This window comes from Vanessa atalanta, chromosome 8, assembly GCF_905147765.1.
Source record: "Vanessa atalanta chromosome 8, ilVanAtal1.2, whole genome shotgun sequence".
NCBI lineage: Eukaryota > Metazoa > Arthropoda > Insecta > Lepidoptera > Nymphalidae > Vanessa > Vanessa atalanta.
In genome coordinates this window covers 7,225,650-7,252,855 of record NC_061878.1, presented here as the reverse complement: position 1 = coordinate 7,252,855, position 27,206 = coordinate 7,225,650, and the positions used below count along the sequence as shown (strand labels likewise).

The 27,206-nt window shown below is 33.2% G+C and overlaps 2 protein-coding genes across 5 annotated transcripts in view; one reads left to right on the top strand and one right to left on the bottom strand.

Annotated features, from left to right (window-relative positions):
- The window catches only part of LOC125066092 (phospholipid-transporting ATPase ABCA3-like), a 34,935-nt gene extending 26,444 nt beyond the window's left edge, over positions 1-8,491 (top strand). For 2 of the 3 annotated variants that reach the window (XM_047674019.1, XM_047674020.1), the window contains 15 exons: positions 39-427; positions 499-708; positions 904-1,008; positions 1,115-1,286; positions 1,373-1,498; positions 1,574-1,697; positions 2,326-2,447; positions 2,954-3,078; positions 3,160-3,337; positions 3,789-3,950; positions 4,474-4,631; positions 4,707-4,803; positions 5,306-5,497; positions 5,771-5,873; positions 5,955-8,491. In XM_047674019.1, coding sequence (XP_047529975.1) covers positions 39-427; positions 499-708; positions 904-1,008; positions 1,115-1,286; positions 1,373-1,498; positions 1,574-1,697; positions 2,326-2,447; positions 2,954-3,078; positions 3,160-3,337; positions 3,789-3,950; positions 4,474-4,631; positions 4,707-4,803; positions 5,306-5,497; positions 5,771-5,873; positions 5,955-6,135 — 2,444 coding nt within the window. In that variant the 3' untranslated portion in view covers positions 6,136-8,491. Of the gene's footprint in view, positions 1-38; positions 428-498; positions 709-903; positions 1,009-1,114; positions 1,287-1,372; positions 1,499-1,573; positions 1,698-2,325; positions 2,448-2,953; positions 3,079-3,159; positions 3,338-3,788; positions 3,951-4,473; positions 4,632-4,706; positions 4,804-5,305; positions 5,498-5,770; positions 5,874-5,954 lie in introns of those variants that run through there. The other variant, XR_007119657.1, reaches the window with a different exon arrangement.
- Positions 8,492-8,802: 311 nt separating this feature from the next.
- On the bottom strand, positions 8,803-25,327 carry LOC125065578 (phospholipid-transporting ATPase ABCA3-like). 2 transcript variants are annotated; one of them, XM_047673270.1, is made up of 31 exons: positions 25,088-25,327; positions 22,136-22,377; positions 21,724-22,061; positions 21,470-21,643; positions 21,138-21,385; positions 20,952-21,062; positions 20,689-20,833; positions 20,251-20,424; positions 19,966-20,181; positions 19,757-19,842; positions 19,539-19,668; positions 19,234-19,463; positions 18,540-18,705; positions 17,953-18,186; positions 17,158-17,299; positions 16,837-16,943; positions 16,374-16,593; positions 15,865-16,030; positions 15,141-15,356; positions 14,963-15,067; positions 14,331-14,502; positions 13,925-14,050; positions 13,577-13,694; positions 13,186-13,316; positions 12,677-12,801; positions 12,203-12,380; positions 11,928-12,089; positions 11,616-11,773; positions 10,886-11,174; positions 10,557-10,671; positions 8,803-9,766 (listed from the first exon to the last, which is right to left on the bottom strand). In XM_047673270.1, the coding sequence occupies exons 2-31, from the start codon at positions 22,372-22,374 to the stop codon at positions 9,586-9,588; spliced, it is 5,202 nt and encodes a 1,733-aa protein (XP_047529226.1). In that variant the 5' UTR covers positions 22,375-22,377; positions 25,088-25,327; the 3' UTR covers positions 8,803-9,585. The 2 variants fall into 2 exon arrangements, with proteins under 2 accessions (XP_047529226.1, XP_047529227.1); XM_047673271.1 differs by having other exon boundaries at positions 25,155-25,327.
- Between the last annotated feature and the right edge of the window lie 1,879 nt (positions 25,328-27,206).

Sequence of the window (27,206 nt, the reverse complement as noted above, 5' to 3'; positions counted from 1 at the left end):
GAATATCTTTAAATTAATGTAAATATCTTACCTTTTAGTGGACAACGAGCCCATACAAAAAGTGCGAGGCTGGAAATTACAGAAAAACCACATAAAAGCAATGTTCCTAAAGCTAGCATACAACACGATAAGAAATAAACTCGGCGCGTTCATACAAATAATAACACCGATCATAAATATATCGATATCGGTGTGGATCGCTAGATCCTGGAAGTTTATGTCACATTTACCACCCCTGGAACTAAGTCTAGAGAGCGGCTTTAGAAAGACGCAAACCCTCCTAGCCGAGGGGGCGAATTTAACCGAAAACAGCATAGAAAGAAAAGCGATGATGGCGTTCAAGGACTACTTCAAAACTTCGCCGGACCCGACGATGACGTTGACGGACATAGGGAGATCGGACCTAGCTAAGTTTTACTTAAAATTGGTACGTTGGCGATTCCTAAAGTGCAACGTCCGGCCTCCGCCGCTCGCCGCTGACCGTGCGTCCGTCCGCAGAGCGCGGCCGAGCTGCCGCGCGTGCGCTACGAGGCGCTGGCGGGCGCCACGTTCGCGCCGCAGCGCGTCACGGCGTGGTTCAGCAACTACGGCTACCACGACTCCGCCATCTCGCTGGCGCTGGCCAACAACGCGCTGCTGGGCGCGCTGGCGCCGGGCGCCTCGCTGCGCGTCGTCAACCATCCGCTGCCCTACTCCATCGAGAACCTGGTCATTCTGCTGTCTTCTACCGTTCACTCGAATTTAAATAATAATAATATTCGGCGCCTCTCTGACCACATTTGAGTGGTCATTTTACAACATTCCATTAACAAAAAACAAAATATAAGGTTTAAAAAATTCGATCCATCCGTCTTATTTATATTGTATATGAGAATTTGAGTTTTAATTGGCGTTGTATTTTAGGTTAAAGTAATGGCGAGCGGTAGCAGTATGGGCTTTCAATTCGCATTCAATATTGGATTCTGTATGGCGTTTGTTACATCCTTTCTCGTACTCTTTGTTATTAAGGTAACTAAATATTTTTGTAAATATTGGTGCAACGTGCACGAATATTAAATAAAATATAAATACCATTTTTTATTTTAAATATGTTGAAATGTCCCTCGTGTACCAGGAGCGCACAAGCGGCGCGAAGCTCTTGCAACGCGTGTCGGGAATTCGTCCAGCGGTGCTTTGGACCACAGCGCTTATATGGGACTGGCTTTGGCTGTTACTGGTGTTCTTTGCAATCATCTCTACACTTGCCTTTTTTCAAGAGAACACATTGGCCACGCCTGAGGAATTGGGTGAGTTATTGCGTCCTTGTTTGTGAATGTAACATATTTATCGACAGTAATTAATCAAAAATAATTAATACATTATTTTTTTACAGGAAGAGTTCTTCTAGTGCTGATTATTTTCGCTTTCGCAATGATACCTTTACACTATTTGGCTTCTTTCTATTTCGAAGCTGCCGCTACTGGGTTCTCGAAGATGTGCTTCATAAATATATTTTCTGGTTAGTCTATAAAATAATATTTTTGTTTGTTAATGTAGCTAAGATTTATTAAACTGTTAAACTCTGTTTTTATAGGTTGCATGCCGTTTTTAATAACAGAAGTTCTCAGATTACCCGAAGTTGGCAATCCCTATTATGCACACATCTTTGACTGGGTGTTTTCGCCATTACCCATCTACTGTATCAGCAGAAGTTTTAGGTATGAAAAAGTATTGTGCAATTAAATTATTTGAATAATCTTCTGAAGGAAACGTCGAACACATTAAAGATTATGCTAAGAGGATTTTTGATCTAACAACTTTATGTAACCGTCTCGAGCGTCATAGTTAAGGGGCTATTTTCGTACCCACTAAAACAAATGTTATTCCTAGTTCATCAGGTGAAACCGCATGCATAATTTTAGAATATTGAAAATCAAAAATTATAAAGACTAAAATACGATTAATTGCATTGAATAGCGTAGTGTGTGATAGACGTTCCACCTGTAGACTATTCCGCACTGAGATACCATCTTCATCACAACACGCCACATGTCTTTTTGCTCACGTGATTACACATCAAATTACGTAATGAAATTTTATAATAACTATCGACTATCGTATATTGCGGAAATGGAGATTTTTTTCCGAGTATTGCTTTAGGATGTTCGTTATATCGATATTAGTTTTAACCGAAATAGAAAGAGACATCAATTTTTTCTGGTATCCCTTGTAATTCTATATTTCGCAATGCAAACTCAACCTGTAATTCTTAGACTTTTGGTAGTCCGTACTATGTAGGAAGTGTTTCTTAAATATTTCAATAATATAAAATCATACCCTTATCAGGGACATGAGCGTGTCTGCGTTCTCGCTGCTGGCGTGCGACGCGCTGTGTGCGCAGTTCGAGAACATCGACAACTGTACTCGGCACACCGTCTGCAATAAGCTCAACGTGTCTGTTTGCTGTCGTAAGTGAGTTTTGTATCTTTCAATCATTATAGTTACGTACTTTTTATACGTATATATTGTATATTGATAATATAAAGGTGACGCAAAAAGTTGTCTGCACAAAATATATCCCATAAAAAAAGTTATATTACTAATTAATCTTGAAAAGGTTACATATATCAATTTAAAAGCAATTTTCAAGTTTTTGTAAATCTATGTATTGATTTACTTTTGATTGAAGTTTCATCAATCGAAACACTGCGCTGCTTTCAATCACTAATTGTATTTGTCTAAAATTCGTATGAATCCTTAGTACGATTTTTACTGTAAAACTTCAGAAATAAAATGTAGCATAATATATTACTTACTAGATCGTAAATCGAAGTATCATGTTGATCTGTAATTCCAAGGACGAACTAACAGACACACATTCGCATTTTTAATATTGATATGAGATTAAGCTTTTGTTATTGTCATTTATGTTGAATTATGTCAAATAAAAGTTTTTGTTTTTGTTTTTTTTTAGTCGACGACGATCCCTTTTTAAGATGGAGTGAACCCGGAATCGGTCGATATTTGTTTACGATGAGTCTCGTGGGTGTGATCGGGTTTACTGTTTTATTAATAAAGGAGTACGAAGTGTTGAATAAGGTGAGTGCCTAGAGTAGCATTGAGAACGTCTCGTTCCCCGTTCCCCGCCTCGTTCCCGTCTCACGGCGAGTGGCGCCGCAGGTGCGCTACGCGGGGCGGGCGGCGCGCGCGGCGGGCGCGGCCGAGGACGCGGACGTGGCGGCCGAGCGGCGCCGCGTGCTCGAGCTGCCGCGCGAGCGCCTCGCCGCGCACAGCCTCGTGTGTCGCGACCTCACCAAGTACTACGGGGACTTCTGCGCCGTCGACAACCTCACCTTCGGTCGGTATCACGAGCGCGACGGCTGCCGATGTCTTAGCGTTTTATATGATATCTTTTAAGATAATTTGTAGTATTTAGTTTTGTAATAAAATTATAGTTCCGGTTCCGGACTTTTTATCGGCAAGAATTGGGGATTAATCCGAAAACGTCATGATCTGGCCTTATGTCTGACTCTTTTTTTTTATCTGGAAATATGCATTACGCGTTTCCCCCACGTAAAGTGGAGGGGGGGTATGTGGGATTCGCCGGTGCTCAGAACTAATACACTGTAAGAAAAACCAGCGGTACCCTCTCCGTCGCTTCGGCGGGCTCCAAGTATGCTACCGTGACGCCCTATAAGTCTAGCCGCTATACCAACGAGGCAGTTACAATATAATTGAGTTCAGTATAATAATTATTCAAAGAACAACGAAATGAAATTTCATTAAACATGTGCGATTCCACCCCGCAGCGGTGCGTAAGGGCGAGTGTTTCGGGCTGCTGGGCATCAACGGCGCCGGCAAGACGAGCACGTTCCGCATGCTGACGGGCGACGCGCGCATCAGCTGCGGGGACGCCTACGTGCACGGTCTGTCCATCAAGACGCACATCCAGGAAGTGCATCGACACATCGGTAAACACATATAACTATCCGATAGTTAGTGTCGCAAGTCACTGTATTCTCCAAATTCAGCTGAATACTTATTTAAACAAACTTCTTGGTTGGTTGGTCCAAAATAGTTGACTGGGATATGTTGGCCTTTTGAAATGGTTATCTGACTATCTGTATTTTCGATTGTATAGCACTTTTAACGACCTCCAAGTATGAATCTGTTGGTGTGTCGCAATATTTATTTTTAATTATCCATGTATTTAATTCTCGCTGCTGATATTTGAGTCTCCGAAGATAGCAGTAACTCGTGACGCCAGCCATTTGGGCAGTCTCAAGAAATGCAAAGTTTCTAGTAAAGTGTAAATGCGAGCTAATGATCTTTAGTCATATAGAAAGCTTTATGTATATATATACATACGTCTTGCTCAAACTTTGCAATGGGTAGACGTATGCAGATGTTTTCTTGCTTAGTAGTGAATGCATGTATTTTTGACGGGACCATATCATTCATTTTAGTCGATAATAATTTTCAATTTATTTTTAGGGTATTGCCCACAATTCGATGCGCTAATAGAAAATTTAACCGCCCGGGAGACACTAAAAATTTTTTGTCTCCTACGCGGAATCCCTGTGCGAGTTGGATCAGCACGGGCCATACAATTAGCTGAAATACTTGGTTTTATAAAACACTACGATAAAAAGGTAAATAAAATAAATGTATATATTTTTCTTATTGCTTATACAATATAGTTATTATATAATTTTTTTTATTTAAAGGTACACGAATGTAGTGGAGGTACTAAGAGGAAAATAAGTACGGCCCTAGCGCTTCTGGGAGATTCGCCCTTAGTATTTCTCGATGAACCTACGACAGGTAGCTATGATGAAATTATGATTAATATGCGTATCGTCTGTTTTTCAATTTTATAACCGTGTCTGAAGATATTTTAATTTATTTAGGATCTGAGATCGTAATATAAGATATACCTGAAATACTCTGTACAGCAACATGTCGACTGAGTGCTTGAACATGTTTTGTCACCGGCGTACTTGATACATAGTTTATTCCAAGCAGAAGAGGACAAAAACTAAATAAACAAAATTTAACATCGAATTGAAGCGATATCATCGGTCGAGCTTGAATATTCTATGATATTTACTATGGATTTTCGATAAAATGGCGTTTTGAACGTCGACAAAGCTGTTATCAAAACTTAGGAAGTATAAACAAAGTAGATAGAAGTAGCTAAATGGAATAGTGTGGTATTCTTAATATTTATCAAGAACTGTTTTTTGTGTGCAATATAGTCGAGCTTCAAGTAAATCTAAGGTCTGTTTACCTGCATTCGCTCCCCGACTGGAAATGTCTCCCGCAGGCATGGACCCGGCGTCCAAGCGGCTGGTGTGGCGCTGCGTGAGCGAGGCGGCGTCGGGCGGGCGCAGCGTGGTGCTGACGTCACACAGCATGGAGGAGTGCGAGGCGCTGTGCTCGCGCCTCACCGTCATGGTCAACGGCCGCCTCTACTGCCTGGGCCCGCTGCAGCACCTCAAGAACAAGTTCTCGCAAGGTACCGCCCGATACCTGATGCCCTTTTTTTATTTTCGATTACAAATCGAAAAATGTACTCTGGTGCGCAGTAGGGACGGGCGCATTTGTGTTTTAAGAAAAAGTAAAACGTATTTCAATTAATTTTATTTTCTGCTTTTTTTTTTAATTGCAAAGTATTTGATTTTGCATTAGAGATTAAAATATATATATTAAATTGATGTCTTGTAATTGAAACACTTGATTTTTCTGAGAAATATTTTTAATCTAATCTTGTTTATTCGTTTCGTTTCAGGTTATACTTTAATTATTAAATGTAAAGCGGGACCAGATAGAGATTCAAATGTCGCAAGAATAAATCAGTACGTCCTCGAAAACTTTAGGGACGCTAAACTCATGTGAGTGTTACACCATTTTGAACATCTCAATCTGAATAGATCACTGATAGGAAAACACATTAATTTATTTTCGTCTTGCAGAGAATCTTACTTGGGTATAAGTACATACTACCTCGACGATCGGAACCTTCCGTGGTGGAATGTGTTCCATCTAATGGAGGCGGCTCGCAATCTCTATTCGATGGAAGATTATTCGGTATCGCAGACCACGCTCGAGCAAGTTTTCCTCCGCTTCACAAGGATTCAAGGTCAAGTTGATTGAAACTGCCATTACTAATTAGCTCTCAAACTTGCTTCTCACGTGTTTAAGCAGTAAGTTCTCAATAGACTCAGTATGTAACCGAGACAGTATTCCTATACTTGCCTTTCAAACTTCAATATTGAAACTCGAAAGTAATATGTGTGATGTATTTGTACTTAGCGATTGATTAAATGAATTCGAATGTTCAGTATTTTATACGTGTATTAAATTTTTAGATGTGTATACGTAAGTGTTAACGTGTTGTTTATACTGTGTACTGTACTGTATTGTAACGTTACATTATAAGTGTGTGGACTAGCGTCGTTGCCAGCTAGTATATTTTTATTATATTTTAGTACTTAAAGCATTTCACTCAAACAACTAAACGAATGTCTAGAAGACAATCTTAGAATACTCATGGTGTTCAAAGTATTGCAGCTTATACGATCGTTTCGAACTAGCGAGCTGCTTACTTTCTAAGACTGAAAGTGTAGAGTACCAATAGATCAAGGGATATGAACAAACTCTATTTTATTTAATTCAAATATTTATTCTATCCTTGTAACTTCTAGCTTAGCTAGCTTCCTATTGCATATTTATAAACAGTAACAACCCGTTAAGTTCTGAAGGTCAAAGGCGTCGCCTCTTGTCTAGAAGATAGTTTAATTTACCCCACTGATCCAATGCGGGTTCATATGCCATATTTATATAACCGATATGATTATATTATACATTGGTACTTGATAACGTTTGTCGGACGAAATAGCGGACAGTTCAAAGCAATGCGAAATATTATTCATTTGTACTGCATTATCTTGATCATTTTTTTATTGTTATACGTGACCTTCAAAAACATAACGTATACCTTTACAATGTTTAAAGCGATTTAAGTTAGTCGATTAAAAAGAAGTGTGTTAGGACGAAATAATAGTCTACATAAATGAATTGCTTATATTTTTTGAAAAATAATTATTAATATCCTAACAATTAAACACGTAATGCAAAATAGTTTTGCCAAATATGTATCACAAAAAAAAAAACACATTTGTCCAATGTTACTATAAAAAAGTAAAATTCTGCCTAAAAGTTGCCAGGAGAAGTATTTCCACAACAGTATTTTGTTGTGGAAATACTTCATGTTTAACTAGGTAAATAAGTTGTAAGCTAAAATGAGTTGTGACTTTCCTTTTAATGATATCGTCTGTTTTCGTGACTTTCGATTTACTAAATTATTTAGTTCAATTTTTAATTTATTTATTCGTTATTTAATATACATCTCTTCACTCAAGAATACCCGCACGCCTCCACGTTGAATTTAATGGGCGTGGCTTGATGAGTTACGTCCGTGCTTAAAAGATGTCTTAGTGTGCGTGGGATGACTAATGCCTAAATAAATACAGAAAAAACAAATTAGATTATATTTGATAACACACGCCGATATTTTAACGTGAAGGCGCGCGCCTTCGTAAGTGAAAATCATTGTAACTGTAATGTACTTTTATCTTTAGACGCGTTAAGTGGAAAACGAACGCAAAATGGCATTAATTCGTAATATTTATGCATAATATTTTTTTCAAATAAGATATATTTTGTACCGTATAAAAATATATTAAAAAGAGACCAATTATTATATATATTTCTTATACGTCTAACATATGAAAGCGAGTGTTTTCCCTCGATGAGACTACATAACGTGTCTAACGGTAGAAGAAGTGACTTGATTGATTAAAATACTAAAATAATTAAGTTACTACTGTCAAGCTTATAATTAATATTTATTTTTTTACTCCTCATTTTTGTAGTATTTTTGCTTTGAGCAATGTTTTCTTTACCAAAGGTATGCGTAAAATATTCAAAATTTTTACCAACTTTTTATTGTTAATATATGTCGCTATGATATGAAATTGTAAAATATGTATGTTATTTAGACGTTTTTACATAAATGTACAAAACAAACACGATGTTCTGTAGTCATTGTAACTGTGTAAGCATTAAATATGCTATTTGTGATATCATTTTGTGATCCACTATTTACATTTATACCGATAAAATTAATTTTGGAAAATACACTCCTATATTAAGATGAAATTTATGTTCCTACGACTATCAGTTCGGTCGAATATGTTGTTTTCAACAGTCATATATTATTTATTTATTAGACGATTATTTACATAAATTCATTTTCTCAAAATTTTAATTCACATTTGTATCAAATTTACTAAAAAGCTATTTATTGATAATAATAAGAGAAACTTTATTAAGGCTTTGAATGTGTCGTCTAATCTGTCATGTTCTGTCGCGATATTTTGTAATGAGTGTTCGCATGTATTACTTACGTAGGTTTACAAATTTATTTAAATAAATTTAATATCTTTTATCAAAACTGTTGTTTTTATTTCATAAATATAATTCAACAATTGTATATTTTTTTAATTAACATTTAGCTATTTATATACGAGAGTTTATACATTTCGTTCAAGTTTCTTCGTTCGTTCGTGCAAAAAATCTTAACTTAACAATTAATTTCCTAAACACTATTTTATTCTATATTATCTAATCTAGCCCCAATATTGTCATGTTTAACAGTAAGAACGCTTGATTCTTAAATAATTATTTAACTAACTTAAGACTATATTTAAGTTATAATATGGCCTAAGCAAATTAACTTTTTAATTAACTTGGGTCATATTTAAGTTTATATTTACATTTTGCTCATTTAATAATGTAAGGGTATAAAGTATCAAATAATTTATATAGCATTAGAGTCAAGTTAATATTAAAAGAGCTATTGGACATTCACATGAAACAGCACATAAACAAAAATAAAAAATATTTATAAAATATAAAATGAGCTAATTGGCTAGCATGCGTTACAATACCTCTTTAATTTTTTTATTTGCAATTCTACATGAAAGACCTAACGACATCAAATCGGGCTAACGAGGCGTTTATATATATATATATATTACAATTATTTATTACATTAATTTGCCTATATATACATATAAAATTATAGATTAAAAGCATTATTATTCAATAAATAACATTTAAACATATTTTGTCATTTAAAAACGAAACGGAAGACTGTCGTGTCATCGTATTGAACTATATATTAACAAAGTTACTAATATTCTAAATACTTAGATGAATGCTCACTTTTTGTTGTTATCAAAAACGCGACGTATTTGTTTAACACGTTGCAACGTTGTGCATGCGTCACTTCAAACATTATTATCTAGAATAAATATGCCGAACGTTACAAATACAATTTTTGTGTTATGATCTGCGTATAAATTGTATTTTAGTGCCAAGTTATATTTATAATACTTAACAATTTTATTTTTTATAAAAAGGTAAGCAACACTGATTTTATCATTCACATATCATTCGTTTTTTTATGAATTAAGATCAACAAGATTGCGCTTGACCATAAGAGCTTTATACACAAGAACTTAAATCATATTTTAAATACTATAGTTCTTCACGTTGGTATTTGGTAAATTGAAGGAAAATTTGTTCTAAAGTTGTTTGTAATATGCTGTAATCTTCGACGTGTAATCCTCTCTTTGCTTCCTCCATTATGCCGAACATTCTAGACCAAGGCATGCTGCGGTCTGGCAAGTAATAAGTAATGATACCCTGGTATTCCTCCCTGAAATATTAATATTTATTTAATTTTAAACAAGGACAAATATAACGATAATAATACAACGTTCCAATCTTTTGTAGATTTGTAATATTTCAAGAATTATTTACTTATTGTTAGGACAAGTAAACAGAAGTATAAAGAGCAAATATTTTTTGTCTTTTTAATAACTAGCGACTTGCACCGGCTTCGCACGGGTTCTATGCTTATTGTTAATATACAACAGAATGTCTTTTTATATTACATTCACTGCTTTTTTTGTCATTAGACAATACAAACTGCTATGTATTTTAAATCTGTAATATCTTCAAAAATATTCTATATTAAATGCACAATATATTTAAGGTACTTAATTGGATAAGAACTAATGCTGTATTGCTTAAAATCACTTCGTAAATAAGCCATTATTTCTCGTAAAAAGTAAAGGATAAAAATGGTTTTGTGGGTTATCTCTAAGAGTTAGACATATAACATCGCGGACATTTTGAAGAACTTTTTAATGTGCACGTATTGTGCAGTATTTGTAGTGCATTATTTTGATCTATCGCGTAGGGTTCAGACAGCGTTGACAATGTAAGCGTAAAGCGTCAATGTAAATGTAAAAAAATGTGTTTAATTACATTACATTAGAAACCTCTAAAATTATCATTGTGTTTCTACTATATTATGCATGTGTTATACATATTACCCTTCCTCTTGAATAATTCTATCTATTAAAAAGAACCGCATCAAAATTCATACGCAGTGTAACAGCGACTTTTTTTTTATAATATGTAGTAATCATAAAATGTCTTACATTAGTTTGACATTATTATACTGCGCGTTGACATAATTCTTTACAGCTTCAGTTCTCTCAGCAGCAGATTGTCTTGTATCATTATCCATTTTTATTTTTATCGTTAAAGTAAAACCTGTAACAAAACATATATTTAGGTCTTGTTGTTTAACTGTTACTAGGTAAATATTAAGTATTCTAATAGGCATATTTTTTTCTTTGTGTTAATGATTCTGGTGTTTACATCATACATATCGTAAAAAGAAGATATCGGCATATATTTACCGTTGTTCACAACCTATTATGTCAAGATAGGTACATCGAATGAAAACAGTAGCAAATACAAATACCTTCAGAGTATTTATTCTTAAGATGTTGCGGCGAGCCGAGACATTGAAAGCGTCCGTTGACCATGATGGTGAGTCTGGAGCAGAGCGCCTCGCACTCCTCCATGCTGTGCGACGTGAGCACGAAGGCGCGGCCGGCGCGCCGCGCGGCCCTAATGGCGCGCCACACCTGGCGCTTGGCAGCCGGGTCCACGCCCGTCGTTGGCTCGTCTACGAAGATTAGCCGCGTCCGACCCAGCATCGACACCGCTGTGCTCAGTTTGCGCTTGTTTCCTCCCGAGTATTGATATACCTTAACACAAAATACCCCAAGTTAATTCACAAAAGTGTGAACTAGAGATTGAGAGTAAATTAGAATCGTTGCAGCAATTAATTTAAAATGTTTATTTGAAAATCACCGAGATTTCTGACATATTTAGTTGATAAACCTAATTAATTACACGAAATTTTATGTTAGGGCCATATTTTTCAAAATGTCAACCAGTTAAAAGATTTTAAAAGATGGCAACGATAAGCATTGCATGTGTTTCAAGTGAATGAGCGGGGATGATGAGACTAAATATTTTCCGATAATTTATGAAATACTTGAGAATACAGAAATTAATGAAAATGTTGATATAATACTTTTATATTTTATATTTTTTTATTGCGTTTCTAACAATACAATTTTACGATTCTTGGATACAAAAAGATTCGTAATTTGTGAGCAAAAAAATTAAATGGATGCTTTTACCTGTTTGTCAAGATGTTTGGTAAATCCTAGGGCGTTGGCGAGTGTTTCTATGCGTAGTAGCGAATTGCAATCTTTTAGTCCACGAAACCGTGAGAACAATTTTAAGGTTTCTCGACCCGTCAATTCACCGAATACTGCATCAAATTGTGGACAGTAGCCTATAAAGAACACATCATTTTAAAATCCTTCAATCAATAGAAAAATTTGCGACATATTTGCTTATTAGAAATAAAGCACATATCTTTTATAAAAACACTCAATAAATAATTATATAATATTGTGTTTCAGTTTTGATTAATTTAAAATATCTACCTATATTTTCGTAAACTTTGGTAATATTCTGTTTAACGGAGTAACCACTGACAAAAGCGTCTCCACTAGAGATCGTTTCGTCACCCATTAGCATCTTGAAAGTTGTAGTTTTTCCGGCTCCGTTAACTCCTAATAGACCAAAGCATTCAGCTTCACTGACAGCTGCAAAAAAAACGTGAATGATAGACGACCCGATTTCCGAAAACATGATTAAAAAACGGCTACTGTTTAGTATATAAATAAATCTGTTTAGTATATATATAAATAACTCTTACTGAAAGAAATCTGATCCACTGCGAGATTGTCCTTATAATATTTAGTTAAGCCGCGAGCAACGAGCGCAATATCTGAAGATTTGTGGTTAACGAGCTGTGCGTGTTGTATTTCTTCCGCAACATCTGCATCCAATGAAGATTCTTCCACTGGTGGAGACTTCTTTTGACGTTTTATTACCTACAAAGAGTCTATACTAAATACATGTTTCCTTTTTGTTACATCATACATATTATGTACTATCTTACGGCGCTCTGAAAAAAAATCAAAGTTACCTATGGGAATAAAAATACGAACATATATTATTTTGTTAGCCATTTACCATATAGACATTCTGTTTTAAATGGTTTACCTTATATACATATCGCATAATGCATGAACATATACTAGACAGATATTTTTATAAAATCCCATGTTTGTAACATAGTATACGGCAGCATTACCACCGATATTGTCAAAAATTCCCTTAAACTTACCCTTTGAATCCAATTATATTCAAAAATCATTAATATCAACCATAAGACAGCACCGGATATTAGCGAGCAGATGATGTAGCGCAGTATGCCAGGCTTTTCCCATTCAAAGTATGGATTTTCAGGAACTGAAAACATATTAAATTTACATATATATTTGTAACTAAATTGGTCGATATTTAAGCTCGGCGTTTAACAGCCGTTGCGTGATTACTGTATAAAAAAAACAGACAAATAGGTACATATATATACCTAGTGATTTTTCTTAAATTACATTTTTAAAAGTGTTTTTTGAAACAGGAACTATATAGAAATATATTCTTCGAATTTACATAACAAATACTTATATAATAATATTTTACTAATTTGGTATTTTTTTATCTACGAAATTAAATTAAAATTTTGTCTAATCTATATGAATAATGAGATAAACAGTTCAGCTTATATAATTTTAGCAATAAATGAATAATATGAACTTGTGCGTAATTGCGTATATATAATATTTCACTTACTGCAACATATCTTTGAAAAGTTTTTACACAATGTCTCCATAGTACACTCCTCGCCATCCGGCAGAATTAAACTCAAGTAATCACAGGATTGCATGCAGGTATACTTCGTAAGTCCTACTTGGTTTAACAACCTATAGAGGAATATAATTAAATTATCGTATAGTTATATAAATATAGAAAAAAATATATTTGTGTGTTCAGATTATCCATTCGGAAATAAAATTTTAATATTTGCTATAAATTAAATTATTTTTCCAAATTTGCGAATATGAAATATTTCTGATAAATTATTCTGATGACAACTAAAACTGAAACATTGGATTTACAATAATTATGCAGTTATAAGTATATAATATTTATGTATTAAAGAAGTGAAAGATGATCGAAATACCTTGCAGAGGTCACTACACTGTAAAGTGGAAAGAAGGGCAGAATGATGTCTAGTATATCAGCTGCATCCCTATTATTTAGCACAGACAGTGATTCAACTATTTGACTACCAATTAAACCTGAAAAAACATTTAATGTGATTTAGGTTAAACAATAACAATATATAACATTAATATTCAAAAAAACAAGATCGTGATATTTATTATTTTGTAAGATTTATATAGATATTACAGATAGACACTTTTAATATCGATTTTCTTATAGTAAATAGGTTGAGAGGTCGTTGTAGGTGAGATGATAAGGAATTGAATTTTATTAACACTTAAGCTAATTAGATTTGTCAACATACCAAATATAACATTGATGAAAAAAGTTATAACAAATCCGAGAGCAGGTCCAGTGAAAGATAGAGAAAACAAATATTGCAGTGGCAACATCGCTGCTCCGTAAATCATTAAACATAAATACAGACGCCCTGCAAATAAAAAAATTATAAATCTTATAAATATCCGTACCCTACTTACAGTCTCTCTGAAGAACTATTTATTTATATTTCGAGATTTTATTATTTATTACGTCACCAAGATTCCACTTAATAATTGTAGCGGATCAACAAGAATGATAGTATTGCAGTACAGTTGTAGTATTGCGATTGGACAATCGCAATACTACAACTGTTAAACTCGTAAAAGGTCAAAATCAAAAATTTACACGATGCCGTAACAATTACAGCTATATTTAAACACAAAATTTACCTAGTTCGGTGGCAGTAGATAATCCTATAACGTTGAAAGCTGCACAGGAGATGATGATGGTCACAGAAATTAGTAGGAACCAGAACCAGTCGAAAAGGAAAGCAGACCCCCACATAACCACGGGCTGTATGCCCGCTGCTCGCTGCAGCAATTTTGCTCGCGAAATTCGCTCCTAAGAGACAAAGAACATTTTTTTTTAAATTGTAGTGTTTTTAAAAATAAAATCTGTTTTATATATAACAGCTAGCGCGTATATGTAGATATTTATCTATAGTATTGACGCTAAGGGGTCATCCCAGCCCATAGACTTTAGTACTATAGGTAAGCATCAATGCGCCGCAAGCCTTTCAAACTAAGATATTACGTCTAATAGTCCTGCTGGCTCACTCACCCATCAAACCAGAAAGGAACGCAACAATCCTCAGTATAACATAAAGCAACATGGAGACCTAAACTGTTTGCAATTCTTGTTTCTTTAACTTATATATATAAATAAAGCTTTAAGTTTTACGTCAACGTATCATTAACCTTAAGTTATTTTTTTTATAAACGTCACGTTCACGATTAGGAAAGATCAGGATAAAGGTACATTTAAAATGTTTGTTATCAATAAATGATTAGTATTTAATTACCTTTATATAAAACATGACGTAAACTGCACTGGTGATAGCAAGACTGTTACCAATACTAACAGCAATTTGCATGGACACCAAAGACATCATTAATTGCATATCGCTCTGAAAAAAATATATTGTCTTAGGAATGCGTCGTTTCGTGGAATCTCACAGTTTTAATAATAAAAAATATTACATTATCGTTATAAGTAGCTACTAGTGGGTAATTGGAAACATTCAGACTGGCTTCGGGGTCGAGACCTTTGAGTATTGCTGAATGCAAGGTAGCCAATGAGGTAGCCACGTCGTGAAAACCGAAGTTACTAAACCAAGCTATGGCATTATCTTCATAAATTGTTGCGCCAATTAAAAGTTGGTTACGTAGCGTGCCCAATTCAACTGAATCTGTCGTCTGTAAAATAAAATACTTATATGCAATACCGTTTGGCATGAATATATATATAATCATCATCACTTATCATGGTAATATATGGTCTTATCTTATGACATTACAAAATGCCCTTATTCAGTTGAATATTTTAGTTTTGGCTCGTTCATTGGTGTAGTAGCAAGCTTATAAAGTCGCATCACATCATGGATTTGAGCCAATAAAAAGTAATATGGATTTTCCCTCTATATATCAATCTTGAGCTTGAAATCCACAATTTGCGCTCCTGGGTTACGGAAAGCATGTAAGTTGGATTGCCAGCCCATCGGGTTATGAGAGTGCACCTTTGTTTATGTTTGTCTCTGCGACTAGTCTACCGTGATTAAAATCAGTTAAAAGTAAATTATCATCGAATGTTATTATTATCGACTAATAATAACGCACACAATATACATATGTGATAAAAAAGTTGGAAATTTAATCAATATTTTTACAAATATATTCATTTTAGGAATTTATTAAAATCACCAACCCTTTCTAGATAGTAGTCGTCAATGTTCTTGTCATTCACTATTGTAATAGCCATAGAATCCATATTAAAACTATTAAACAATTGTTCATATCCAGCCTTTGCTATAGCACCTATTGAAGACCAGTTACTTCCATTAAAACTTAAAAAAGTTTCCGTCGCAACATATCTGAAGAATAAATATTTATAAAAAATATTTCAATAAACTTCGTTCTTAATATCGGCCGAATGAATTAATTTGCTAAATTGCGATGTAATTATTATTTAATTTTTCTAAAAGCAAAAGTCTTCTTGGATTTAGTAAATCAAAATATTTTTAATACTAATGTAAGTTTAAATACCTGACATTAATAGAATATAATAAATTAAAATAATATATATTTAATAAATTAGTTTAATTATATGTTATAAATTTAATTTATTGGTATTAATAGTTAGATAGGTTAGAATGAAACATTAATTAATTTGGTTAACTTTTAAGCATTAATATAAATATAAGAAAATATGCTTACCCCTGTGCAAGAGTTAGCGGCCTTTCAATCACTGTTCCCTGGAGTGACACTAAATATTTTAATATGCCTAAACTTATGTTTATTTGAATAACGGGCACTAGAATTTGTAACAACAGAATTCCCCAAGAACGAGTCCATACTAAGAACAACTTGAACCATACAGCACTGACATGCATCCAAAATAACAGAAAGCCGGTTGCACTTTCATCACTTCTGTCTACTGCAATAAAATTCAATTATTAATTAATATGTATATCATAACAGAACCTTATTGTTTTAATCTAGTCGAGAATCAATTTTTATTAAATTAAAATCGTGTTCCTTGCTAGTAAAACGTCGTGAAAATTTGAGTAAAATATGTGGATACAAATTACAGTATCAAAATAGTCTATACCCCTCAAAATATACAGTTATATTGTATTAAATATTTACTAAACATTATTGTAAAAAAAGTGTAACTCACAATGGTGTAGGGATAAGTCATCTGCACTGCTAGCTTTACCGTCAGATGCATCTGCAGTTATAGTCGTGTCTTCTGATATCGAGTGAATTTCTACGTCAGACCCAACGCTGTTAAAATAATTGAAACAAATATGATAAGTATTTATGCAACATAAAGAAAACTTATCCGTTATCAGTAGTGCCATAGAACTTGAATTAAAAAATAATTATTTAAAAAATAATTTGTAAGTAAATACATTATTTATAAGGTTACCAATTCAATTCGATTTAAGGTAAAAACATTTGATAAACATCTTCTGACATAGAAAAAAATAATTCTTACGACATAAAAACATCTTCCAGCGTCGTAGCAACTAAGCCGTAATCCTGGAAATTGATGATATCTGCTTTCTTTTCAAGATCATTGAGCATGTCTTCAAATACGTGCGAATAATCATTTGGTAAATTATAGGTGACTTCAATGCCTAAAAATTATGAATATTCTTCTTTTTATTTATGTCGTATAAATAGGCAGATTGGCACATAGGCCATCTGACTTAAAGTTTTACCACGGATCGACATTAGCTATAGACGAAATTTTCATATATATATATATATATAATATATTTATATAATTTGAATCGTCAATGCAGTACTAATTTTGGGAACCAAAATGGTATGTCCTTGTACTTGTAATTACACTGGCTCACTCAGCCTTCAAACCGGAACACAACAATATTCAAGATGTATTGCTGTGCGGTAGAAGCTACGCTAGTACAAAACCAAATACAACATCAACTTTTCTTAAATACCTACATATTATAACAAATATCTCTCTCAAATAACAAAACAAATTGAAAATGCTTAGATAAATTCTTGGACTACTCAATTGGAGTACTATGAGTATTCAGAGTAGTATTTTCAAATTCAAATCTAAATTATGATTCATTCTCACTTGATTATTATATGTTTGAAGTGCTTGATTTTGATTACAACGTTATCGCACTTTGTCATATCTAAAAAATAGGATAAGTGTTTCAGATCAGTATGACTAATTATTGTATTATTAGAATATCTTTAGGCTGGGTTATATAGGCGTGACAATATCTACAAACACAAAACAATAAAAAAAACATACCACGATCTTCTTTAATCACCGTCCCTGGTATATATTTGCTAATGAGAGCAGTACAATATTCAATTTGGAATTGTTCTTTCTTAATAATCACAAGAGTATAACCGACGCCATAATGTTGCTTCAAGAAGTAAGGGGAGCCAACGCATTGCAGACGACCACTGGACATAATTGCTACCCGGTCACCAAGGAAGTCAGCCTCGTCCATGAAATGTGTTGTGAGGATCAATGAACGACCTTAAAATATATGTTTTCATAAAGACAAAAGTATAAAATTATGTTCTAGCATTGTCATAAATATGGTACTTTAACTCGGTTCTTCGTATATGTTATATACAGTAACCACAAAAATAGTGTTGATGTTATGTTTTTCGTTCGTTGAGTGTTTTAGTTCTTTGAGCCACAATGATACAAGCGGTGTTCTATCCATACATCAAGGTTTTCACATTGGTGGCGCTTAACCGGATTTGTACTTATTACGTATTTAGTCCACTGGAACATCTTTGGTTGATTTAACTATTTTTTTTTTCTGCGATATGAAATATATCAATAAAAAGAGCAACGTAGTGGATATTTTTATAAATGATTACCTTTCTTTTCTTTTTGCAGCAGATCCCAGAGAGCTCGCCTAGAGGCGGGGTCCATACCAGATGTCGGTTCATCGAGAAGTACGACTCGCGCGCCGCCACATAGCGCTATTCCTACGCACAGACGTCGCTTTTGACCACCAGATAACCCTTGCGCAAGGTAATTTCTCTACATATGATAAAAAAAATCTAAGTCGCAGTAATCAAAAAAAGGATATAATATTCGCATGTAGCAATATATTATGTTCTTATCCTTTATCATCGCCCAGATTGCTATCTAAATATATCCATTTGTTATTACTCATTACAAAGATACGTCTACGTCTTCATTTCTTTAGAATTTATTTTTATTTATTATCCAGAACTTTTTTTTTAATTATTTAGTTAAAAGTATATTAAATTTTTTAAAATAAGTACTACGGATATAAAGATACAAATAAGCACCTAAGTTTTGACAATATGTTTTTGTGATTAGTTTCTGAGTTAAAATATTTTTTTTTCAAAGAGGAAACAGACCAAAAAGAAAAATAACTATTTAACAATACACGAAAGCCTATCATGGTGACAAGAAGTAATTGTTTACGCAAATTCCGATTATCTGAGTGAAAAACGGACCAGTCCTCTTGTTACAGATCATCATTATCATATTAATGCATGATTATCTGATTACTATAATTTAACTGTTTCGATTACCTACCTTTTCCTGCATCTCTAATCTATCAATAAGATTATCTATTTCCTCGTTAAGTTCTTGGCCAGAGAATCCTTTTAGTCTTGAGAAGAACTCTAAATGTTCTCGGACTGTAAGTTCATTGAATAGGACATTATGTTGTGGACAGAGACCTATGTGACTGCGAGCTTGGGGTGCCTGCGTGGACATGTTGTAGCCCGCTACCCAAATATTCCCTCTTGTTATTTCCACGTTACCTAAACAATTGCAAGAATTAAAATCATCTTTTTAAATGTTATGACAATTATATACTTTGTAAAAAGTTTGTTTACCTGTTAACATTGCGATCGTCGTAGATTTCCCTGCCCCGTTGTGTCCCAACAAGACAGTAATTTGATTATCATAAATATTCAAACTCATATTATTAACTGCAATGTTTTTTCCATAAACTTTCGTCAAATTCTAAAAAAAAATACATGGTTGATTTTGGCGATTTCGTATAAGCGGCAAACAACATAATCAATTGTATTGAAGTAAATATTGAACTTACCGACATTTTAACTCCAATTTCTAAACCTTTAGGATCCTTCTCTTTAATAGTATCAGCAACATCAGTAACATTAGTAACTTTGTAGACTAAAATACAAAGATAAAATTAAAAAATTCAATAAAACAAAATTTGTTAATAGTTTTATAACTTTATAACTATTACGTTATAATTACGATGAGTTTTTAGAGGATGATAATATTTATACTAACCATCTGTTTCATGATCTGACGAACACCAGAAGGACTTTTGAATTAGAAAATACCAAGGTTTCGGCGTTCCTAACGGGCCTGGCAGAACTTGTTCCAAATAAAGTGCTATCATCATGTACAGTATTGTGTCCACCAAGAGAAATACACAAACATGACCAAATAACAACCTGGTTGAATCCACCGAATGCGTTGTAAAAAAATCTCCCCATTGCAAACCTGTACCAAATATATCAGATTATCATTATGTTGGCAACAGTTTAACAAAATATTTGAAAAAAATCTTACCTCCAGTATTTTCTTTGCTTAACATGATTTTAAAGCCGAGGGACATAGCAGAATTGATACTAAAACATGAAAGAGCTTGGACTGCAAATGGTATTTCTATGTCCAATCCTAACAGCACAGCCGGGATAAATGACATAAACCAAATAACGCCTCCAAATAACGCTGCCATACTGCCTAAAAGTACAAAATATTTACTATGAAACGATTCTTAAAATTTATTTAAGAATCTTTTCACAAACAACGTCCAATTAATATTGCTTCTAGAATAGAAGATAATAAGATATTAGTCTTAATATTGAATATAAAAGTTAGTAATATAACGATTTGATCACAATTATTAAGTTATAGTTAAACGAGCTCATGTTAAAATATATATTGTATTCATATCATGTATAAACAGCAGCTGATATTAGTATATATTTATAGTTAGTACTATACCTTTTGAGAATAAACCACTTATCATAAAGCAAAAACATATGGTGCAACATATATATAAAATAATGTAGAAATATAGGACGGTCCAAGGCGTGTTAGTAAAAACGGCATAATCACTGAAGCCTTGCTCACTTGTAAACCAATTTACCTGGGAAAAGAATGACCAAGAAGTATAGTAAATATTTTCTCAAAAACATACATCATTTTCAATACAAACAAATAAAGTAAAATATATTTTAATGTCATTATTTAATTTATCGACAAACCTTTAGTATAATCATGAGAAAGGCGGATGTTATAAACAAAAATATAAACTGCTTAAAAAACCAGGCAGTCCAGTGTAACCAAGCGGGGAGGCCCATTATTTTCATCGTTTCCTACAAAATAATTTAATTCATTTTACATTCATGAAGACATAGATGAGATAGTTATAAAGAGATTTAATTTGTTACCTTGAGTTGAAGTTCTTTCTCTATGGTAATAACGCGTATAATGTTAACAGCTGTGTAGCTAAAACTCAACATGAAGAACATTGGGAATATCAATATTAGTGCTTGTACAGCAACGTCATTAATGTATGGTGCATGAGGATATCTTTGGAAATTAACATTGAAATTTTCCATATTTATATTAGTCAAACGAGAAATTAACTCCATTGATATAGCGTGCTGTATAGCAATAAACATCTCGTTGACGTAACCTAGAAAGATAGCAAAGATTCGAATAAAGTACTAAATAAAGAATGTAAAATTAATATATGTATCATCATATGTATAATTTATACCTGGCTCATTGCCACCCTCCCAAGAATAAGGAAATCTCGGCCCAGGTAACTCCATATATGGAAAAACAGCATCTGTGTGCCAGGTTCGCCCTCCGAGACCATGGAATGAATTTAAACGGGGTCTTTCTGGAAATCTAAGCGCATACGACAAGTCTTTTGGTAAAAAATTTATGCCTAAAAATATAAAATGGATTATTTTTACTACGTTAAGTTAAAATTATTTACACTAAAGCATGACGAAATTTGTTACAAACCTAATAAGCTATCATCAAATTCTACAGCCGCTATGATCTCTCGAGTTGCTTGTTCGTTCTTGTAAATACCTCTCAATTCTGAACTCTTTCTGTATGCCTTTACGCTCACAAGTCTTTTTGCAATCTCAAGAATAAGTGTACTATTTATATTTTCAGCTATGTCAGGAGGTATCTCTATAGGTATATCAGGAAAGTCAGGTTCTTGTTCAGCTATAATTGAGATTAATTCTTTTATGTTGTGACTAAATAGATTTATCATTGCATTTCGAATTACATCATCTAAAACTGGGCTTTGCGGTGAATATGCTATTGACAGTTCGCTAAAATTAAGACCCGCCCTAAAAAAATTAAAAATAAATAAAACATCGTGTTAACATTGAATCAAAGGAGAAAGAGAGGTAAAAAAACTTACATAACAGGTAATGAGTAATTCAAAGTATAAGCGTTTAAAGGTGGATATTGGATTGTTGTGTGTTTTTCTGGTTCTATCTGTTGTCGTAGAATAAGAATTAGAGTCATTGTTAGGGCAGGTAAAAATAGTTCTAGGAAAGTCTGAAGTCGATGCCGCCATTGTTGCAAAAAATTCTTCCACATCAACAAACGAAACTTTGTCCAAGCTTCCGCTGTTATAGCATTTTTTCTCACCTTCATTATCTGATGAAATAAGGAAGGAAATTTTCAGTTTGGTGTCTATTTAACATCATCTAATACTAATACAAATTAAACGTACGTAACCGCGTACAATGAGAAAATGTCTCCCATAGGTGGTTTTTTAAGATGGTAGTATAGTATATGAATCTTATAATAATAAGAAGAAACTCGTAAGAAACCCGTATGAACTAACAGCGGGTTACAGTGATTTTTATAAATAGTTGCATTTTTCTATATTAAACCTAATATAATCGAAACCAATTTTGTTTGTTAGATATAAGATGAAGGCAAATCCACATATCAAATACTATATAAGAATATCAGACCATTTCATGATTTTGTCGGACTAAATTCAGTCATTTTAAGCATAGCAACTATTGTGTAGGTCGTCAGAAATCACGTGGGCGACGCATCTAACAAGTAGCTCTGTTAATTTGCTTATTAACCTAGACACGGCGTCGGAAGTGTTCTAGACTGACTTTGATCTACATTAATCGACAGAATGTAACCTAAACTATTTTGGCAGGCAAAAATGTTCTATTAAAGTAAATTAATAATCATAATAATTAAAATAATAATCTTAGAAAGTTATAAATATTATGATGGACATTTTAATAAAATATTGCCCAATGAAGTAAAATAATCATCAGCGAGCCAATTCATACTATAAGTTAATTATAAAATACTGCAGTACTGAGATATCTTTTGCTAAAAATTAAAAATATTTTTCTTCGGTCTGAGTAAGAAATGGGTTCCAAACATTTTTTTAGACATTAGATATTTTAAGAAGTTTGACAACGAAATCGTCATCAACGACTTTCCATTTAAAAAACAAATCTTCTTTAAAATCTCTAGCTATGCCTAATGTCTCTGCCTAGAGTCTCACTTACTTTCAGCAAGAAACAAGTAAGGATATACGCGTCATTTTAGCGTACGACAAACTCGTGTGAAATATAAATGATGGATCGGTAAAGTGGGGATTAAACAGTTTTTATCTGGATATACGAATATAATATAAATAATTATTATTTTTTAAGGATTATTAAATTTTTTCATAAACGAATCACATAAATTGAAGTTTTACCTTAGGTAAATTGTATTTTTAAAGCTTATCTTTTTGGTATCGGTATAAATAATAGACATGGAAATATTATTCCACCACACGTTATTTTATATTAATCGATTCGAGCAGCGCATACCATAGATGATGGAATGTCTGAAGGCCTAAGTCAAGCGAATCTCAATGCATTTGTAGGCATAAGTTATTTATATCTACATTATATATCTACACCTACAGTTGGTGTTGGGAACGTATAAAAAACCTGTCTAGGCTCTACCATCTACTCATCAAATATTCTACCGCCAAACGGCAATACTTAGTATTGTTGTGTTTCGGTTGAAGAGTCAGTGAGCAATTGTTATAAGGGAAACAAAGGACATAACATGTTAGTTTCCAAGGTTAAAAGCGTTTTGGCGATGTGGAGAATTTATTTTACCTTATCTATGGGCGGTGACCAGGTGGCACACTACCTTCTCATTACTTATTTTTACTATTTTACTAATATAATAAACATTAAAAATTGTTTTAAGAAAAAAGAATAAAATAGCATTACCGTATTTTCTGATATAAGAGCGAACATAGAGCAGTGGCGGAGAATTTTAATTTATATAAGTAGAGTCAAACAAACAATATTTAAAAAATCATACGTAAAATTTAGGAAGAACTAAATTATTTTTAATTAAAAATATTGTCAATTGAAATTAGCTAATTGGATACCTTGTCTTAGAAAATCGAAGGATTTTTAAAGTTGCAGTTAGTCCAAAAAACCTGCATTTACATTATAAACGAAAGCTGCCATGACGTCGAAAGATGTCACAGTTGTTTTAATAATATAAGATTGCCAAGACAATAATAAAATTAACATCTAGCGATTAAAGGAAATAATATAATCCACTATTATTATTGATTAAAAAACCAAGTAACGATAATTTCAAGATAACCGAATAATTACTAAGATTGATGGTAAAATATCAGGCTAAACATTCATGTTGGTGTTACGATTATAGCTATATATATTCATTTTGTAATAATAATAAGAGGTTTTCCTCTATTTGTTTTTATTCTCATACTCATTCATTCAAAACTCCTATACATATTATTGGTATGAACTGTTGTATCATCATAGGTAGTTTTGATGCAAACCTATGTTATATACTGTGTTAATAAGTTTTATAAAATTGTCAATATTCCTTATCGGACAAATAAACATATTACAAATATATATTGGCTTTTTCACTTTGCAATAAATTGCACCAGTAGCTACATCCTTAGGTAAAAATTCTAATCTTCGCTTTGCTTCTCTTCAGGAGATGTCTTGGAACTCTTTACTCCATGCTATTCCAATATGTGTAACCTTTCATCATAAACATGGAAGTTATTTACGATACATTCCATAAAAAAATATAAAAATAGATTAAGAAATTCGAAAGTAGTGCTTCTCTGGGATTGAAATCAAGTCGAACTCTACCTACTTTTCTAACATCGTAATACAAGACCACCAACAAGTTTTATTTATAACTGTTGGTATACTATAAAATACACCTATATTTATTTATATACGCTTAGTAATTGAAGTATTATAATATTGTGTGTTTTTTTTTTAAATTTGGTAATCAATTTAAAATGAAAACGTATAAAGTTTTGACAACTTACCGCTGAAAAAATATCACCTGTGACTGATTTGCATTGATATTTAAGCGATAATTGATATTCAACTTACTTTTGTTCGTAAACAACAAGTAAACAAGATGTTTTTTTTTTGTAACTAAATAATACAACTACAACTCCTTGCACTTGAAAAGTAAAACTAAACACTGTTAACTACCACTTATATTTTAAATAGGATTCCAAACACTTCACAGCGTTACGTGGGCTTTGCACTGAAAATGTACTGTCGACTTCATGCACACTTGTCGAATAAGCCAACTCCGTAATAGCACTCAGTCTGTTATCATAGAGATATTAATTTTGTTCAGTACGTAGACTGATAGAATCACACATATGTAATTTTTTAAATAGATAGTATTAGATAAATTAGTATTAATCTAAAAATCACAATATGATTAACTAGATCCATTCAGACACTAATTATTAACTAAAATTTTGTTAAAAAAACCACCGTTTACTTTAAATATTATTTTGCTTAAAGCCATTTAATTTCCAAAAATCTAATAACGCTGAAATCTGTAATTTATTCAGAGGAGCAATATACTTAAATACATATATATATAGCATGTTACTGAGTTTTATCGTAGTAATACTCTTTGAAAATTTCAAAACGGATTTTGAGATAAAAAATGGAGGTTTAAAATTTAAATCAATATCAGTTGAAATGTTTCAATGATAGTGTTGTGACCAGATAAATGAAATTACTGTCAGAAATATTAAATATTAGTAAAAAGTAGTAGTAGTCTTTGTCTAAATCTCATTGTCTTTGATTCTTACGTATATATAGTATCTGACAGAAGGCTGTGTTAGATTAACGTATATGTAAATATTAACAAAACACAAAACTGGTTAGTGATAATTATACATTTACAAGCAAATATTTTTTTATTCTTTTAATTAAAATGTATGACGTTAACAAATAAACCTGAAACAATATTTTTTACATTTTCAAAAAAAAAAAGCTTAAAAACAAACCTCCATTTTCAATAGGAGGAATTGACGCACTATGGCACTGATAAAGCGAAACATTTTTCGTTTATCTATCCGGTAATCATTATAAATATTGATTTATCGATACCACTTAAACATAAAATAAAAACGAAACGTAGTCTTATTTTGCATTTTTGTTGAATAAATGTCATTGACGACAACCCTGCCAGGCTGCCACATCCAATTGTAGGGGAGCCCACGATGCTAAATCGGGATTTACTCGAGCGTCACCGAGACATATTGGACTGTGAAGATTAGTTAATAAAAAAAATGTCATATAATATATACTTTTTCATCGGTGGAGGAAGCTGCTTTTGGTTTTTGAAAAATGTAAAAAAAAACTGTTTTATGGACATTCTCGAGCGCGTCAGATATTGATATCATCCATGTCCTATGTATTTTTAAAAATGTATGTATAGTAATCTGATTGTTTTCTTGAAAATTAAAAAAGTAATTTAATCGAGCGCTTCAGATTTGCGAATGTTAAGTGAACCTAAAAAAAGCTCTTATATGTGACTTGGACGTGACGCAAACTCGCGTAGAATGCGCAAAAAAAATCGTCATATTGAAATACTCAAGTGCGTCAGATTAAGATATATATGGTTCGTCACACCACCGTGCCTGAGGACGTCCTACACTACGTTTGCCGAGACGCGGTCTCCACTCTAGAACACTTTTCCCCAACGGTTATCGGTTCTACGACAAATATGGCCGGCCCACTGCCACTTCAACTTACTAAGAAGGTGGACTTTGGTTCTCTGACGGATCACCTCATTTCTGATGCGATCCCTCAGAGATACTCCGAGCATAGCCCTTTCCATAGCACGCTGAGCGACTTTAACCCGGTGGACCAGCTTTGTCGTGAGTGTCCACGTTTCGGGTCCGTATGTCATGACGGGTAGGACGCACTGGTTGAAGACTTTCGTCTTAAGGCACTGTGGGATCGATGATGTGAAGATTCGTCGTAACTTCCCAAATGCTGCCCAACCTAGCTGAATTCTTCTATTCAACTCATCCTCAAAGTTGTTTCTACCTAATCGCAATGTCTGCCCGAGGTAGACATATTTTTGAACAACTTCGAGGACGGTACCGAGCATCGCAATCGGTTCCGGTA